Genomic DNA, 18,386 nt, shown 5'->3' on the forward strand with positions numbered 1-18,386 from the left:
TGCCATCAGGGTCCAGTAGCCGCCCCCGAGAAGGAGCCGAGAGAGGCGGGTGAAGAGGCCGGTGACACTGCAATGCAGCAGAATGTTGACAAGGTGGTAGCCCCAGGGGTCCAGGCCCCCCAGGGCGTGGTTAAGGCGGAAGGAGAGAGTGCAGAGTGGGCGGTAGGACTTATGGCTGCCGCTGTGGGTAAGCAGGGTCCCCCAAAAGTCATTGTAGAAAATGTGTGTCCAGGGAGTTTCCGGCAGCAGGTCCTGATTGGTTTTGATAGCACGGCTAAAAAAAAAAAAAAAAAAAAAAAAAGGAAGACACATAAATTAGTTGTCTTGCATGGCAAAAATTCCCAGGAACCAAACTTTTAATAAAATCACTCAGAAGTCAAACTATGAAAATATTATTTTAAATATCTATTACGGTACCTATTTCAATTAATGTGGCAAATGTTGTGCTGAACACTGGTGCCACTCATCTAGACATCCATCTTAATTGATGGAGATTAAGAAGCAAATTACTTAATGAATTGTTTGAGCTTGCTAAGCTGGAAGAAATACAAGACAGAGTCCAACCCTAACTGATTACTTTTCAAAACCATGAACACCCATAGAGAATATTATTTCAGGAGTACAGCAGTGCTTCATGACTCTTTCCATCATTGCAAGCTGCTTCTGTTCTGTTTGACCCTTTATCAGGACAGCAATACCCTAGAGGCATGTAGGCACTGAGCTTTAGACATGCAAGACCAAGTTTCCCTTCCCTTTGCTGAAGCACTTTAATTGTAAATTCATGTTACTCCCTTTACAGTTACAGAAAGTGGTCATCAATGTCCTGAGACGTGATTCATTTTCTCTCGAACTGTAGTTTTGTTTGGATTCTAGCCAATGGATAAAGGGGTTTCTGTTATTCCTACATTATATGCCCCTAAGTGTACTGATTTAATATGTATGAGCTGCCTGGACCTCAAAATCGGAGCAATTAAAAAAAATAAAAAATGTGTTAGTTCATATGTGTTCATACACATGCGCACACACACTAGAGCCAGCCTTATGCTATTATCTCTTAGAACTAGAGCCCTGTGAAATTACTTTTATTTTTCTATAATTTTTCATTTTATTTTTCACAAATATTTTTTTTTTATTTCATTTTCATTTATTTCACAACTTAAACAGATGCATATCTATAACAGTATAGATCACACACCTACATTTTTTATTAAACATCCACTTTTTCTTTTATAAGAAATAAAACTTTGTTTTCAAAGCTTCTAAACTTAAATAACTCTAGATCTATTTTTAATTTTGTACATCTATGGTAAAATGAATGTTGAGTAATGGGAAGAGTTTGCCACTTTCAGCATTGTTTTGAGGAACAGCTGTGTGTTTTCAGAACAAGGGTTACTGGCAGTTAACCAGCTTTTAACTACCAAGATTATTTTGCTTGAGTCATGTAGTTAATAATTAAGCTATAATGTAAACCTGGTTGGGCCTTAATTAATGACCGTCGAGAACAGACATAGCTTAATCTTAAAAAAAAATATATATATATATATATATAAACTGCTCCAAAAGACAAAGAATTAACCAAGGCATGTTTTTCAAGGTCTAGTTTAACAGACTTCACTTGATACATTAGCCTGCCATTAAAAGAAACATGCAATACAGCCCTAATGAAACAAACTAGGTGTTTTTAAAGACATTCGTGTTTCATTACACTTTATTTTTGATAAAAAAATAACTACAAATGGGAGATTTTGTAAACAAAAACAAAGCATCCTCTGCGACATGATCAAGATCGAATGGCTGGTAAACGAAGTAAAATGGGTGCATGAAAAAAGAAATTGTGGTTTAAACAATGCAGTCACCATATATATATATATATATATATATATATATATATATATATATATATATGGGGGAGGCAGAAAAATGGGTTGGCAGAAAAAAGCAGGGGGCTGCAACAGTAGAATCTTATTGTATTCTGACTGACAACACTTTTCATATCTTAACATTTTACCTCAATTTGGCTGTTAAACACATTTTCTTCACTAGCCAGCAAAATAAAACAGTAGCCCATCATAGTTTACTATAATAAACATAAATGTTACACACTTCCAACGTGTTTAAAAATGCACCGTATACAAGATTAATATAGTATTTAAATTTCAAGACCACGTCACAGGGAGCCATTTGTCTAACTTCCAGGATAGGGGGGTAAAATAAACAAAACAAACTACAAAACAGGAAAGCTTGTAGTAAAGACACATCACGCTGCTACACCACTAACATGCTAACAACTGCCACCTTGCAAATGTTATTATCGTTTAATACATTTAACGTCCTCAGTAAGGATGGATGTGTAAAAAGTCAGGTAGATGAATCCTGTTTTAAATACCATTATACACAGCTATAACAATTACTATATTCACACAATTATTGTTTTCAGATTCAGCTTTTATTAGGGAGCTCCCATAGATCACTTGTTTACAAAGAAACAGGGTATTAATGCTTGTGACAGGGTAGGGTCTGCCGTGTGGGTGTGTGCATTCGCTGCTGAGTAACAGGTAGGAGATTGAGACAGAAGCTGAAGCCTCGCTGGAACACATTTACCTGCTGATTAGATTCCACACCAGTGAGTAGTTTTTCGAGATTTTTTCGTTTTTGTATTTACAGTATAATCGTAAATCTCGAAAAACTACTCACTTCTAAATCTTTTGTAGTCATTTTTGTATTACTTTAGTATAAATACATGTTAATTTGGATTCATACGTTGTTTTTTTCTGACTTTATGTGAACAAAAAGACACACATTTGCCCGTTTTCCCATTGGAAATAGTGATATTTTGAAATATCACTGTCCTGGTCACAAAAGCAAAGTTTGTGGGGAATAATAGCCATTTTCTATGCTTTTGAGGCATAAGCAATTAGGAAATAACACTTACTACCCAGGAACAAAAATTGTGTTACATAGTGTTATAACTACGAAAGTGGAAGATTTTGTTACTGTGCCTCTTTAAATAGCTGGCACCGAAAGCCCACAAAATCAATCCGTTTTAAGTGCATTCTTGTTCGAACCGCATTGTTGCCTCCCCTGCAGAACTGTCAAGTGACTTCTGACAAGAGAAAGCACAGGTCCAAAAATGTGTATTGCTGGATCAGATTTATTGGGCTTTAGTCGAGTTTCTAACCTATCAAAACTCACATTATGACATTTTTCTTTACATCACAACTATTGATTGCAAATCGAGGAAATGTGTATAACACAGGTGAAGCGGGGCTTAAACAGGATTTGATGGCTAAATGATACAAAATAAAAGCATACAAAATAAGAATATATAAGTTAAGATAACTTTAATATTTCATACCTCTACCAAGTTGCCCTTAACATGGTATGTTCTCAATGTTTGATCACGCGTTAACATGGCTTTATGGACTTCAATCCCAAAATGAGCCTTATTTTTCACTAGATTTAAAAAGCAGTAAGTGTTTTTATACAATCTTTTTAAACTATCTGGCTCTAAATGGAAAGAAAGCAGACCTTTTTACCATTAAAAACACACATGGGATACTAAGCCATATATACAGAACCATTACTTAATAAGGACATTATAGCAGGAATGACCGATGAAAACGAATTAAGAATTTAATAAGTTACGCAGTTCTATTTTTTTCCTTGACAGATATTTCTAATTTGAGGCACATCTATGGTTTGCCTAAGCATCATGTGCTAGTTCTTAATTTGTTGTAAATGCCACTGAAACATTTTAGATATTAAAAAAAAAAAAAAAAAAAAAACACACACACACACACACACACAACACCTTTCAACCGTTTTGCTTCCTACCACCATTTTCAATATTTATTTCCCTCCCTTTCACATCCTGTCATTTTTGCTTCATGCCCGTCTCGGCTGTCTGCCTCACTTAACTTTTGTTTTATTTCTTTCTTAGTCACGAATAGCAAAGTGTTTCGTAAAGGAAATATGTACTGCCACTTCCGCCATATATCAGAAAATGAAGCCCTTGCAAGGCAATACTGACCTCCTGGGGCAATATAATCCCTGTCAGTCAGTACTGCCCTCCCTCAGTGGGCAATCGTTTTCTGTGACTCAAAGGGCAGTTCATATTTGATTATATGTATATATATATATATATATATATATATATATATATATATATATATATATATATATATATATATATATATATATATATATATATATAGTTTATTAAACCTTAGTTTTAAAATCCGTCTTGTGATTTGTTGAAACACCATCATGTGACAGATTATAGTTTATATTATAGTCCCCAAAGTCCTTAACAACTGTCTATACATTTGTTAATGAAGTGTTAATACTGTAATAAAGGGAGTAGTACTACAAAGTTCCAAGATAATGTTTCATTTGAACAAATACAACAAGTGAAATTACATAATAACACCACTGTATAAACAAGACTTCACCGGCCAGTAGGCAAGCCCAGTTTGCACATTAAAAGTGTCACTACCCAGCTGCAATATCTGACAACACTCCAAGAATATTTTGGCAGCAAGCTTTGGTATCCGTCAATAATCCAGAGTCTAGTTTACATCCAGCGTCCCATGCCTCTCATTTATGTTCATGCCTCACAAAAGGACAATAATAAAAGACAAAAAAAAACAAAAAAAAAAATGTTTTACGGCTGTGCTTCTGTGTCCCAAAGTTTTAAAGTTTCATTATTTTTTTTCATGCGTAGCAAAGTGAAAGCCCTACCTTTTCATTTTCTGGCATTTTTACATATTCATCTTAGGCGGAAATTGCTGCTTTATTATGTTAAAGGCGGCACAGCCATTACTTTCTCTGTAAAAATATTTCAAAGGTGGTGATGAAATATCACATTCTGAAATGAAAGCTAGCATGGAAAGTGACCAACACAAAGCTTCCTTCATTAAGTTGTACAGATGCAGATCCCCTCTTGCACATGTTAAACAGGCTACAGCATAGACTACATAATGTTTGTCCATTACCAGAGGTTAATTTTCTTAGATTAGTCATGTAACCTTTATTTCATAAACAACTAAGGGGCAACAAATCTAAGGTTCAAATCACTGATAGTTGTAGAAACTATGATGCTACATCTCAAATTTGGCAACTCTGACAATAGAATTTCGAAAATAAAAAGGGAAAAAATGACATTTTGAATTCCCAAACAACTGATCTTATAACCTCTAATGGCTCTGCAAGCATGATAGATGGATATGGGTTTGACTATTGAATGGATATAATTTAATGCAAAAGGACTTTGTATGTTTTATTTATTTATACAGGAATGACAGTATCAGCTGAGATGCAGCATCATGTCACAAGGGTATTCTCTCAGCAGGGGCCACAATCCCCATCACTTAACTATGTATATGTGTATATATGTATATGTGGATATAGAAAAGACGCTGGGTCCCTACGGGGTTCCATTACCTAAATTACAACAATGAGATGTTTCTTGCCTGTGATCTTCATCTTGGTTAACCGAAAGCTGTGCTTCAGAATTTCTCCTAACATTAAGCTTAACAGGCACTGAGCTGAAGTGGCGCTTTAGTAAACATAATGTATTTGAGTGTAAGATGAGGAAAATCAAATCAAATGAATGACAATTAGAGATGGTACAGTTGGGAATGGCAGCCATAACTGCTGCACAAGGAGCATCCTGTGGAGCCTCAGGGGGGGGAGGGGGTAATAAGCAGATGTTCAGGATCTGTTGAGTTTTGAACCCTAGAACAACTTTAGCAAACATAGGAGAAGATCCGGAACAAATCTCATCAGCTATTCATTTCTGGGCATGGAACTTTCAGTTTAGAAATGCACAGGGTCAGAACACTTCAGTTCAACACACTAACTTTTTAGAGTCACCATACAATTTACATTGTTGAGTCTGCATGGGTTTCTAAACATTGGACATATGTGTGTTTTATGCAGAGATGAAAGAGAGGAGAAGTAAAAACAGATGAAAAATGGCAGGAATCTGGGATCCACTACCGTGTTGGATTTTTTGTTCAGGAACCCAAATTGAATGAAGTTAAGATTCAGATTACACCTGAAATTAGAATGTACAGCAAATAATAATAATAAGTGAACTTTAACTGCTGGTTTCACAAACCCAGAGATGCGAATACTTGGTCAGGTCGGTAAAATAAGGTCTGTGAAACTGTGCGAGTATCCAGTCAAATAAAGTTGAGGTAATATATTTAGTTTCAAGTGAAATCTATTTTTTCTTACCTGTGCACAAGGGCTGAAATAAATGTTATACAGCATGTCTTTTCTTTTAATGTTCTTGTTCCTTTGGATCTCAAATGCATCTTGTTTACATCAGAAAATCACTCCCTTTTAATTGTTAAAAGGTAAAAAAAATAAATAATATGTACTGTCAGTTGTTCTTGTTAATTTCTATTTTTGTGGCACCTTCCTTTCCCACCTGTTTTTAATAATAATAATAATAATAATAATAATAATAATAATAATAATAATAATAATAATAATAATAACAACAACTAGAACTGCCAGGCAGTTTTACGGCTCCCAAGCTCCAGTATTAGTACCTGTCTAAGTGTGTTTAGTTCTCAGTGAGCCAAGTTTAAAATCAGCAACTTCAACTGTTCCACAGTTTCAAAAATGAGTCAGGCAGCCATCTTGTTTAACGCGAGTTTCTTAAAAGTCAGTTGTATTGCTATAGTGTTAGTAAAGTAACGAGTTTTGAGTTAGTCAAGTAACCGTTTGTCAACGGAGGCAGTTTTAAATTTCAGACATAAAGTACACCTGGCGGCCATGTTGTTTTATAAAACATAACCATTTTGACATATTTGTATTCCATTGTTACTGGGACAATAACTACCAAGTTTGGAGTTTGTTGGTCACACGGTGTTCAAATAGCAGCAGTTTGCTGTTAAGAGCACGTTTCGTTAAAGTTTGTGGCAGCCATTTCGACATTAAAATTTATCGCAGAAACTTCTGCTTCGCAAAGTTGATGCGGGTTTGGATGCTGATGATATATGCCAAGTGTCAGATCAATGGCTTCACCGGTTCCCAGGAAGAAGATTTCGAAAGGTTTCTAAAAAGATGCGTCAAAACGGCCATTTTCATTTCCGGTTAATACAATTTTTTAAAAGTCAATTATATTGACAGTTTCAGGGAATATGCTTGTGGGGTGTGGAGTTAGTAAAGTAAATTGTTTGTCAACTGACGCAGGTTTAAATTTCAAATGTAAATGTATAAGTGGCGGCCATCTTGTTTTATAAAAAAAAGAAATTACCATTTTCACATATTTGTATCCCATTGTTACTGAGATGATAACTACCAAGTTTGGAGTTTGCTGGACAAACAGTTTTCAAACAGCATCAGTTTGTTGTTGGGGACCTGTTTTGATAAGAACTGTGGCAGCCATTTTGACATGAATATTTATCACAGCAACTTCTGCATCGCAAACTTGATGCAGGTTTGGATGCTGATGACATATGCCAAGTTTCAGATCAAGCACTTCATTGGTTCCCAAGAAAAAAGATTTCGAAAGGTTTTATTGAAAAATGCGTCATGGCGCCAACTGCAAGGACGCTGCAGCAAAATTTTTTCAGAATCAGACAGCCAATGTATCCAGCTTGTTAGCTGCCAAGTCAGAACCTGATCAGTCACACAGCTTCGAAGCAGCAGCAGTTTAAAGTTTTGGTAAGAAAAATAAGAAGAAGAATATAAAAAAAAAACAAACAAAAAAAAAACAATCTTAACAATAACAATAAACATTGAACCTACAAAAGAAACCACACAAAATACTTTCAGTGTGGGCACACAGAAGACAAGAGCTCTTGAACTTGAGCAATCATCCACTTGTTCATTTGAGATACTAAGCATTTAATATTGTAAATGTTTATTTCATGCACAAAGTTAACATTTTCTGCTTCATTTTATGTTACCATGGGGATAAAACGTAAGAAAATATAGTGTTTATAAAAACAAAACACTAATTGCTTATGTCATGTAAGTTTAATAATAATAAAAAAAAGTTTAAACAAAGAGGGACTGTGTACAATTTATATAAAAATAAATAACTAAATAATCTTAACGTAAGAAGGTTTAAAATGACCTCTTGATTTTTCACTCCGTCTTCTATGGGAATCAAATGTCTGGCAACTTCTTGTTTTATAAAAGATGCTTGTTTAAACATGGGGTGTATTTTATAATTCACTGGAAAATCATGTTTGTCTCCATCAACATCATGTCACAAAGAAAATGCAGACGACAGGGTGTAGACGAGTATTTATTATGTCTACATGTTTTCTGCAGAGAATATAGCTTTCCAACACCTTGTACTCTTCCTCTTGCTCCATAATCAGGGATTCACATAACTGGTACTCAGGTACGCATGCAGACCAATAAAAAAATGTGGACTTAGCTATTGCTGTAAAAGATGCTACCGTACCGTCAGTATAGTTTTAACAGGAAAGCATTTATAATAAAGGCAGACATGGTGCTCACGGTTTTAAGGTGAGCTATACTTGCCTAATTTATTGATTATTCCAGGAGAGTGGGGGCCTACAGGCTTTATCAACAATGTCCACAATCAACCCCCCACCCCGGTCGCTCACTCGCTGCACAAGTGAAACAGAAAATAAATATACATCTTTCTATCTTTATTTTTAACCAGCACTTCCTTTCGTTCCATTACTTTTGCCATTTTCTGCAATGTGAACTGTAGAACTGCATCACAGCTGTTTAATTCACTGTATTTGTTTTTGGACCAATGAAATAGCAATTTGCCAAGGCAGCGGTCTGCAAACACCAAAGGGGTACCTTACGTAATATAAAAACAACTGCCTTAATGAAACTGTGCCTTATTTTTCAAGGTTTCTTTTTTTTTTTTGTATAAAAACAATGGGAAAATGTTTTTCCCCTTGGATCTGCATTGATCACATCAATGGGGGACTGATTAAAAGCAGAAAACCACAAATCCGCTGAGATTTTTCATCTCTGTTTATAATACTAAAAAGGGTCTACCAAAAATAATCTGATTAAATGGCCATGAAAAATAAAATTTACATTTCCAGATAAAAGGAAGGATCGCGTCCGCCTATGCAAAGAAAAGGTTTGAGAGAAAATAGACATTTTTTCTTCACCATAATTAGATGAACGCATTTAAGTTAAATCAGATGACTTTCAATTGCCAAACAATGGAAAAACAGCTCTGTTTAAGTTTTACATATTTCAATATACAAAATGTCACAGTTTATTATTTTAAAAAAGTCTTTGTGTGAAATTTTGGTTAAAAATACAAAAGCAAACAGTTTTGTCTGGTTGGAAAACATTTTCATTTGATACCATTTAGCTTTTGATTCTATCCAGTTCCACAGACATATACATTGGATTAAAAGAAACAAATACAGAGAGCTTTAAGATTTATTTTTAACCTCGCTCCCTTAACAGCTAAAAAACCACAGCACCATGCACGTAGCTCCCAAAGAACGTACATTCTATAATTAATCAAAAACTATTTCAAAAACAGAGTAATAGTGTATATTAACCAAATGATTTTCTACTAAGACCTATGGGTCATTTGTTAATTTAAAAGGATCTGTCAATGCACTTACATTACAATACCAGCGCCAAGAAAGGATGTGGAAAATATGCCAGAGATAAATGATTAGGAGGTTGTACTAAACTGTTTACCTCTCTCTTCTTAAAATCCCCAAAAATACATCAGTATGTTCATTTCTTGATTGTGTTTACACCATATTAACCCTTTCCTGCAAGGCAACCTTCTACAAAAAAACCTTTCTCTAGTCTTTATATGGGGACATAAGGAAGATGCAAATGCATGATGGCTTCCTATCAGGATGCAATTTTTCCCCATAAAAAGCAATACAAAAATGTGAATACATTTTTCAATGAGAAATATATTGATTATGTGTCCAAAACTGTTTTTTTCAGGGCATATTCAATATTTCATGCATGAGAGGGTTAAGACCCCTATTACAGTTCTTGGCTGATATATGGGCAGACGTGCAGTAGCTGCTTTAAGTTTTGCAAGATACAAGATTGATGCTATCCTTCCCAATCAGACAGTGAAGTCTGGGGACACACCTCATTATACCAGGAAAGAACAATGACTCTCAGGGCTTCCCATCATCTCTAATTCAAGATTGCAGTTTTTTCAGATAACAGTTGTCTAATAGCTTTAAAAAAAAAAAAAAAAAAACATACCATCCCAATTCCATCAGCTCTGCACTGGCTTCCAAATGAATTAACAGAAACCTACAGTATACCCAGTGGTGGGTGTGTTTGTTAAAACACGCTTCCTGTTCATAAGTCCTGGAAAACCCTTAACCTAACTGTTTTTAAGAGTAGACTAAACCCATACTCTTCCTTGTACTAGCGTAATAGTTTGTTATATTGTCCAGCTTCTCAGGGTGCCTTTTCAGTCAAAGTGCTATATAATTCCAAAAAAGTAGTGTATTGCAATATATGACACAAACACAGTAAATAAATAAATAAACAATTAACTAAATAATTAAAAGAACATTTTTAACTAATATATTTCCTTTAGCAACAGAGTCATAATAACCCATCGTTTTCTTCACCTCACTACTGAAACAAATGTGTTCTGCTATACAAAGTACATTAAAAAACGGACCACAAACCTCCAGTTTTCAGCTGCAAAAACAACATAGCTAATGTCAGGATATCTGCTCATATTAAATTGCACTGTGTGAAGGAAGCTTCCAATGGAGTATGACTGTGCAGCAATGTAGGCTGCAAACTCGTCCACTGCAAACACACAAAACCCACTGAACAAATGGGTTTAGTATACTATAGGTCTTAAAAGGCCTGGGCCAAATTAATCTGTCTTGTGAGGGACAACTGATTTACACAACTGCTGCAAATTCATAAATAAAAATAACAGATGGTTTAAAGTCATGCTTTGGGGCTTTGCTACCTTATCAGTGAATCAATGCACAGTGAGACAACTTAGAGTTGACATGGGCTGACAAACACAGATGTTCTTATGGACCCGTGTCTTTAGTATGTATTATTTATGTCCACATATACAGAACAATTAACAGACAAACACTGAGCAAACTGATAGAATGATAGACAGATTATTACATTTCATACTGTATACCAAGATTTTCTTGCGAGTAACCCAGCTAGATGCCCCGACTGATACAGTTCAACCACTCGATCAGAGGTCAAGCACCCTGCTGTCTTGAGGTCTGCTCCACAGGTCTTAGACTGAAGCATGTGTCTTTATGTGTGTGTATGTATACCGCAAGAAATCATGTACTGTTTTTCAAAGATAAAACTCAGAGAGCCACGGATAAATGAGGATCACATACATATATAAATAGATCGATGGATAGGCAGACAAACAGACAGACTTATGTACATCCGTAATCCAGATGATGGCTAAACATCTTGGGTTGATAATAAAATGAATCCATTATTAACCTATCTTGTTGAAGGAGCTGTAAAGCATTTTAAAAGGAAGTTGCATCTATCCTATTACTAATGGTGTTGACATTGCTTTTACATTAGTAGCAACAGTTTGTAAGCATGATTTATAATCAGATCACTAGAACTGATCTCTTTGTATCCAACAATCCTCCCTGCCTCACAGGTTTTACTTCTTAGAGAAGTACAGTTTGTAAATATGTTACAAGTTGTTTAAATTCATACTTACCACATTTATTAATGTATGCTTAAAAGGGATTACCTTTTTCTACCCTGTAATGTATTCTAATGTGATCCATCCTCATCCCCATCCTTTTGCGTTGTTTTCCATACGTTGTGTGTGTGTGTGTATATATACATATACACACACACACACACACACACACACACACACCGTATGGAAAACAATGCAAAAGGATGGAGATGAGGATGGATCACATTAGTTTACTACAAAGCTACGTCTTAGTTGGTGCTTATCTTGGCAAGAGCTGAATTCAAATCAGCATGAAGTTCAACATCTACTCTCATGTAATGGAAATCATTTTATATATATATATATATATATATATATATATATATATATATATATATATATATATATATATATATACACACACACACACACACACACACACACACACACATTACAAAAACTGGATTATGTATAGTTCTCCACTGCATTTGCACGTCGTTATTTATCATGTTCAATGACAACTAAAGGTCTTTCTTTCCAGATCTTTTAACCAATGAATCAACTTAAATTGTGCTGGTTAATAAAAGGGAGGCAGTCATTATAAAAGAATGGTTGGCTACATTAAACCAAGTAATAAAATACTTTGAAGAATAAAAAACATTTTCCTACAAATAGCCATTTTAATCACCAAGCTCAAATTAGGATGGGAATTATTTTCTGTTGAATAATTTAACTGCAACTTTGCAATTTAAAATGTCGTGTTATCCAGGGCAGTTAAAATGTATTTAACATGATTAAAGTACAACCAGAAAGATGTATTAGCTTCACTAGTTGCATGTTCACCAAGGAAACCTAAAATTAACAAATGAGAAAACAAACTGCTGTAAGTCCTTTTGAATAGCTATCAGCTTACTTGTCCATCCATCTTCAAGAATTGCCGGTTGGATAATTTAATGCGTAGCTTTCTGTGGATCTCATTAACACAATCACTTTAATAGTTTCTTGCCTCTAACTTTGTGGGCAAAACAAAGCCAGAAAACGGGAGAAACAAAATACTGTGCTCTATTTTTAACAGCGATAGATTTAATACTGACGCCTTTTATTTCTATTTTATCCAGCTTGGGTTTTCTTTTTGACCAATAAAAAGACAGTGGGGAAACTCAGCTAGAGGGGGTTGAAAGGGTTACAGGGTACATCACACACACTGATTTACCTTTACTGCATTTTCTGTGTTATACTTTTCCCAGTGACATTAATACTTTCAACATAATGACAATGGTATTGATATTTTTATTAATACATCCTGGGCTAGACATCACTATATAGATCTTTTAAATATTATTTTAGTTTTAATTATTTCACTAAACAAAGCACTACAAGGAGATGGAAATATTGTACTGTAAAATGTACTGTTAGGTACACAATGGCTACATTTACAACAACGTTTGGCACCCAGAATGGAAAGTTCTTTTTCTAGATCTGTGATTTCATCACACTGTCATTGTACTAGTTTTCTAGATTTAGGAGACGCGCATTCTAAATGTGGAATGCCTGGAGGAGGTAAGCCAGGTAGGACAAACTGAAGAAATACCTTATCTCCTGTAATCCAGTTGCAAGTTTTGTGTTAAGAAATGCTTATCCTTCAAGACAAACAATACAGACTGTGGCTGACAAATAACTGAAATCACAGCAACAAGTTGAGCTCTTCATTTAGGTCAATTAATAAGCACATAGCTTATGGTCCCCAAGATCATAGCATTAAATCCCGCTGTTGACGCTCCAGTTCCAGTTGCATCTGCTGTAAATCCAGGTGCATGATTAGGTATGTAAAATTGGAACGTTTCTGTAATCTCATTCTAAAATCTTACACAACCGTTGTAATTTTTTAAATAAAATGTGCATTTAATTAACTGGTACATTCTTACAATGCTTGATATCCTAAATATTAACACTGGCCCTCCTTAATTACCAAATAAATGGCACCCACTGGCTCAGCACTTGGTTGTTTGTTTCAAATCCTTTTCAAAATAAGTTTTTTTCTTTTTTTTCCCGGAATATAGCTACAATCGTAGCATGCCACCTCTATTGTAGCCACTGACTAAATACTTGATTCATCTGACGAGTCAACGTGTACGTTTCTCACATTTGACCATTCATTTATGCCAGAGCCCAGAGGTTGCTGTGTAGTGCAACAAGTTTGAAGCCATGCATCATATGTTTTATCACTAGTAGTGCAATGTGACACAAAAATTCTACAATTCTATGGAAGTAAACGACAGACCCTTTCCTTAATCAAATCAAGAAGTGAGTGCATATTGAAAACAGGTGTTAGATTGAGTGCAGGCGGGTGTTAGCAGAGAAGCTGCAATGGTTTAAAAAAAAAAATAATAATGGTGGGAGGGGAAATAATTGATGACGTATTAACAGGAAGATAGAGTGTGCAGCACACAATTAACAAACATCAAATGGAAACCGTTTTCTCAGTAATTCAATAATTAAAATAAAAGAAAGAGGCATGAACAAAATGCATTTTAAGTACTTGGTCTGTTTAGTGGGATTACACTGTATTTTTCTAGCAACTGTGCAGCTGTGTTACTGCGTCAACTGATTTTTTTTAGACAGCTTTACATGATAACAGAGTTACTCAATTAACACATAGGTCAAGTATTTGTGATGCGTATAATGATTTAATTCTATTAAATACTGCTGCATTTCTTTACATCGTTGAGTGCCACACTTACACTAAACAAACATTGTGTATTGCAATATGGAAAATGGCTGTGCTTCTGAAACCTCACAATTAAAACATGTATCATGTTGTACTGCTGGTACAGAAAGGTGGGAATAGAATGACATATTCTAAGCAAAGTCATTTTATTATTTAAAATGTACAGATTGTACAGCAGGTTGCAGTTTACAGCCTGGTAAATAACTTCACCCTCATGATAAAATTGATGGGGGTGGAGGGAAATGATATGCAGTAGATACCAATAAAAAGTTTTTACGTTTTTAAAATCAGTTTCTGTTTACAACCCCTAAGACATCAACTTTGCAATACCAGCAGATTATGAACATTATCATTCCACTAGACCAAAAAATAAACAAATTGCTGTTTAATAATGTAAACACCATTATATATATATATGTTATTCAGGCAGTTGAGAGTACTTTATTGATTAACTGAATCAGAGAAATGTAATGGATTGTTTTTCTATTCTTACTGAATGTAACAACACAGCCTTACTATTTTATAGGAACGTTTATCCCGTCATCCACAGTGGTACCATTGTACATATATATATATATATATATATATATATATATATATATATATATGTGTGTGTGTGTGTGTGTGTGTGTGTGTGTGTATACATATATACACACGCACACACACACACACACACACACTGAGTGTACAAAACATTAGGAACACCTTCCTAATATTAAGTTGCACCCCCTTTAGCCTCAATTCATCGGGGCATGGACTCTACAAGGTGCCGAAAGCGTTCCACAGGGATGCTGGCCCATGTTGACTCCAATGCTTCCACAGTTGTGTCAAGTTGGCTAGTAGTGGATCTCTACTCCGCATAGCTCGTTCCATCTCATCCCACAGATGCTCAATTGGCTTGAGATCTGGTGACTGGGCAGGCCACTGCAGTAAGCTGAATTCACTGTCATGTTCATGGAACCATTCCTGCACAATCCTAGCCTTGTGGCATGGGGAATTATCCTGCTGAACAAATCCATTAGCAGATGGATACACTGCTGCCATGAAGGGATGCATCTGCTTGGCAATGATGTTCAGATATCCTGTGGCATTCAAACGTTGCTCCACTTTTATCAAGGGGCCCAATGTGTGCCATGAAAACACACCCCACACCATCACACCACCACCACTAGCCTGCAATGCTGACACGCGGCATGATGGATGCATGTACCCATGTGGTTTTCATCATACCCGTGTCCTCCCATCAGCGTGAACAGCAGGAACCGGGATTCATCAGACCAGTCCTCCAGTGTCCAGTGTTTTTGTTCCTTAGCCCACTGCAACCACAGTTTCTTGTGTTTTGCTGAAAGAAGTGGAACTCTGTTAGATTGTCGGCTGCCATACCCCATTCGTGTCAAGGTACGATGAGTTGTGCATTCTTTTATGGGACTTTTGGCACCAATGTTTTACTGGATTCTCAGTTGACTAACTGTAGCCTGTCTGTTGCTCTGCACTCTGCAATTCGTTTCAGCCTCCTTTGGCCTCTTTTATCAATGAGCCATTTTTGACCACTGGCCTGCCGTTGGCTGGATGTCCTTTGGGTGGTGGACCATCCTTGATACACACAGGAAACTGTTGAGCGTGAAAAATCCAGTAGCGTTGCAGTTCTTGACACACTCAAACCGACGCGCCTGGCACCTACTACCATACCCCGTTCAAAGGGACTTAAATCTTTTGTCTTGCCCATTTACCCTCTGAATGGCACACACACACACACACACACACACACAATCCATGTCTCAATTGTGTCATGGCTTAAAAATCCTTCTTTACCCTTTCTCCTCTTCATCCACACTGACTGAATTGGATTTAACAGTTTACATCAATAAGGGATCATAGAATTCAGCTGGATTCACCTCGTCAGTCTATTTCATGGAAACAGCAGGTGTTCGTAATGTTTTGTACACTCAGTGTGTGTGTGTGTGTGTGTGTGTGTGTAATATATATATATATATATATATATATATATATATATATATATATATATATATATAATATATATATATATAATACACATACATACACACACACACACTGAGTGCTTAAAAACAGAATATAAAATAAAAATATATTGATTCAGTGTAACTTCATATAGGTTGTACAGTTTTTAGCCAGGGTTTTCTGGAGTCTCTGAACTCCACCTTCTCATCGGATCAAGGCAACAATTCCATTTACCACACCTTCCTAAAGCAATGTGCAATCAATCAAGTGAAGGATCATAATGGCAAAAATCAATAGAACTCCAAGCAGACACACTTAGCAGAAAACAAACTAGGAGTCAGTGTAAAGCTGAACACTCTAATGCGTCTTAGCTGTGCCCTTTGGATGCACGTGTGAACAGAATGTCCCATCATTTTTGGGAAACATTAATTAATTTTGTATGGGCTCCTCAAACTGCTGCTAAATTGAAATGACTTTCAATCAATATCAACACAGAGAGGAATGAAAACGTCCGTGGTTTTCCACTTCATCATACGTTCTCGTCCAGGAAACTGGTGGTTTGCGATTACCCAAATGATTCATGTCACATGCAGCCTATGGAAATTCACAAGAAAGCACTGATGGGTATTGATGGACTTGTGATGAAAAGAAGGTTGTTCAATTACTGTACTCCCAACCTCTGCTGGGAATGAAACAATGCCCTTCACCCTGCGCCATCAACCGCTCCAAACCATTTTGATGTAAGTCACTTAAACTTCTGAAGTTGCACTTTGGGTTTGATTATACGTAAAGTCACTTGCCAAATGTACAGATATGCCAGAGAAAAGATATCAGATGTGATGCCTTCACATTATCAGTAAGGGTGCTTGTGGTTAAGAGATTGTCAGTTTGTTGCTTGTCATTACATTAATCACAATCAGTTTTATACATTTTATTGTTGATTACCATCAAATAGCTCCCTCACAAAGCCCACAAAGCAGCATTTTTTGTTTCCACACAAGAAAGCCTCCTTTTCACTAAACTTGAGACTAACAGACACGGAGAGAAGTTTACAGAAGTTACAGCTGGCGCTATCCAGAAACTGTTTAAAAAATGATAACACAACCAATTTTATACTTGAGACACTGTTGAACTTGGGTGACACTACTTCTAATCTAAAACCTCACAGAACCACTTATATACTAGGAGTCTTGCATATGGTGTCAATTTTCATTGTTATGAAACTGCTCATGTGTGCTCTTTAAAATTTACAGATGCAGTATCATCAAAAACACATTGCTCCATACTACTCAGCAGCAATGTTTTTACCATTCCTTACTAACTTTTTATGTCACTATCCTTCTACAATAATACGAAGGCACAAAAACAGATCAGAACTATTTTCTATGAATTAGAACTAAAGATGACAGACACACACAGAACACTAAACCTGTCTACCTAACCCCAAAACTGTTTAATCAAAACAATAGAATAAATTTATCACTGCCAGAAATCCCATGTTTATGATTTGTCCATGTCTTTAATTGATTAGAATTTTCTCTGTATTAAAATTGTGTTTAAAAACATTATAAGATTGTGGCAAAGTGGTTTGCAGTGCACAGGTGTAGAGGTGATGCAGTGATCAGTAATAACAATCCAACAACAGTTTAATGGTGAAAAATGAAGCTTTATTATTTGCTTAAATAATAATACTGGCTGTACACAGCAATGTGTAAAGCCAGTCAAATCCACGGGGTCCACTCCCAAAGTAATAACAGTAATCACACGAATAAGAAACACACAAACATGGTTACAAGTCCAGAGTGAGTGGTATTAGTGTAAGCTGTGAATTACAAGTTTAAATGTGCACAACGGTGAGTGTAGTCAGGGTTTGTTTGCTGGCTGTTTAGCTACAGCTCCCAGAGTTTAGTCTTCTATAAATTAAAAACGTGACAGTTTATTTGACAAAACAAAACACAAAAACTCATGGTTTCTTTTTAAAACAGTACGTCCTTTACAGGTCTTTCCATAACCACAACAAAAGGAACA

General features: G+C 35.9%; 1 protein-coding gene across 2 annotated transcripts in view; it reads right to left on the reverse strand.

Moving 5' to 3' along the window:
- LOC121318499 (protein O-mannosyl-transferase TMTC2-like) overlaps positions 1 to 18,386 on the reverse strand; it is a 157,989-nt gene that overhangs the window by 93,028 nt on the left and 46,575 nt on the right. For both annotated transcript variants that reach the window (XM_041255230.1, XM_041255231.1), the window contains exon 2: positions 1 to 274. This exon is cut by the window's left edge and continues 297 nt beyond it. In XM_041255230.1, the coding sequence (XP_041111164.1) occupies positions 1 to 274 (274 nt within the window). The remainder of the gene's footprint in view (positions 275 to 18,386) is intronic.

The sequence above is a fragment of the Polyodon spathula genome, chromosome 7, assembly GCF_017654505.1.
Source record: "Polyodon spathula isolate WHYD16114869_AA chromosome 7, ASM1765450v1, whole genome shotgun sequence".
NCBI lineage: Eukaryota > Metazoa > Chordata > Actinopteri > Acipenseriformes > Polyodontidae > Polyodon > Polyodon spathula.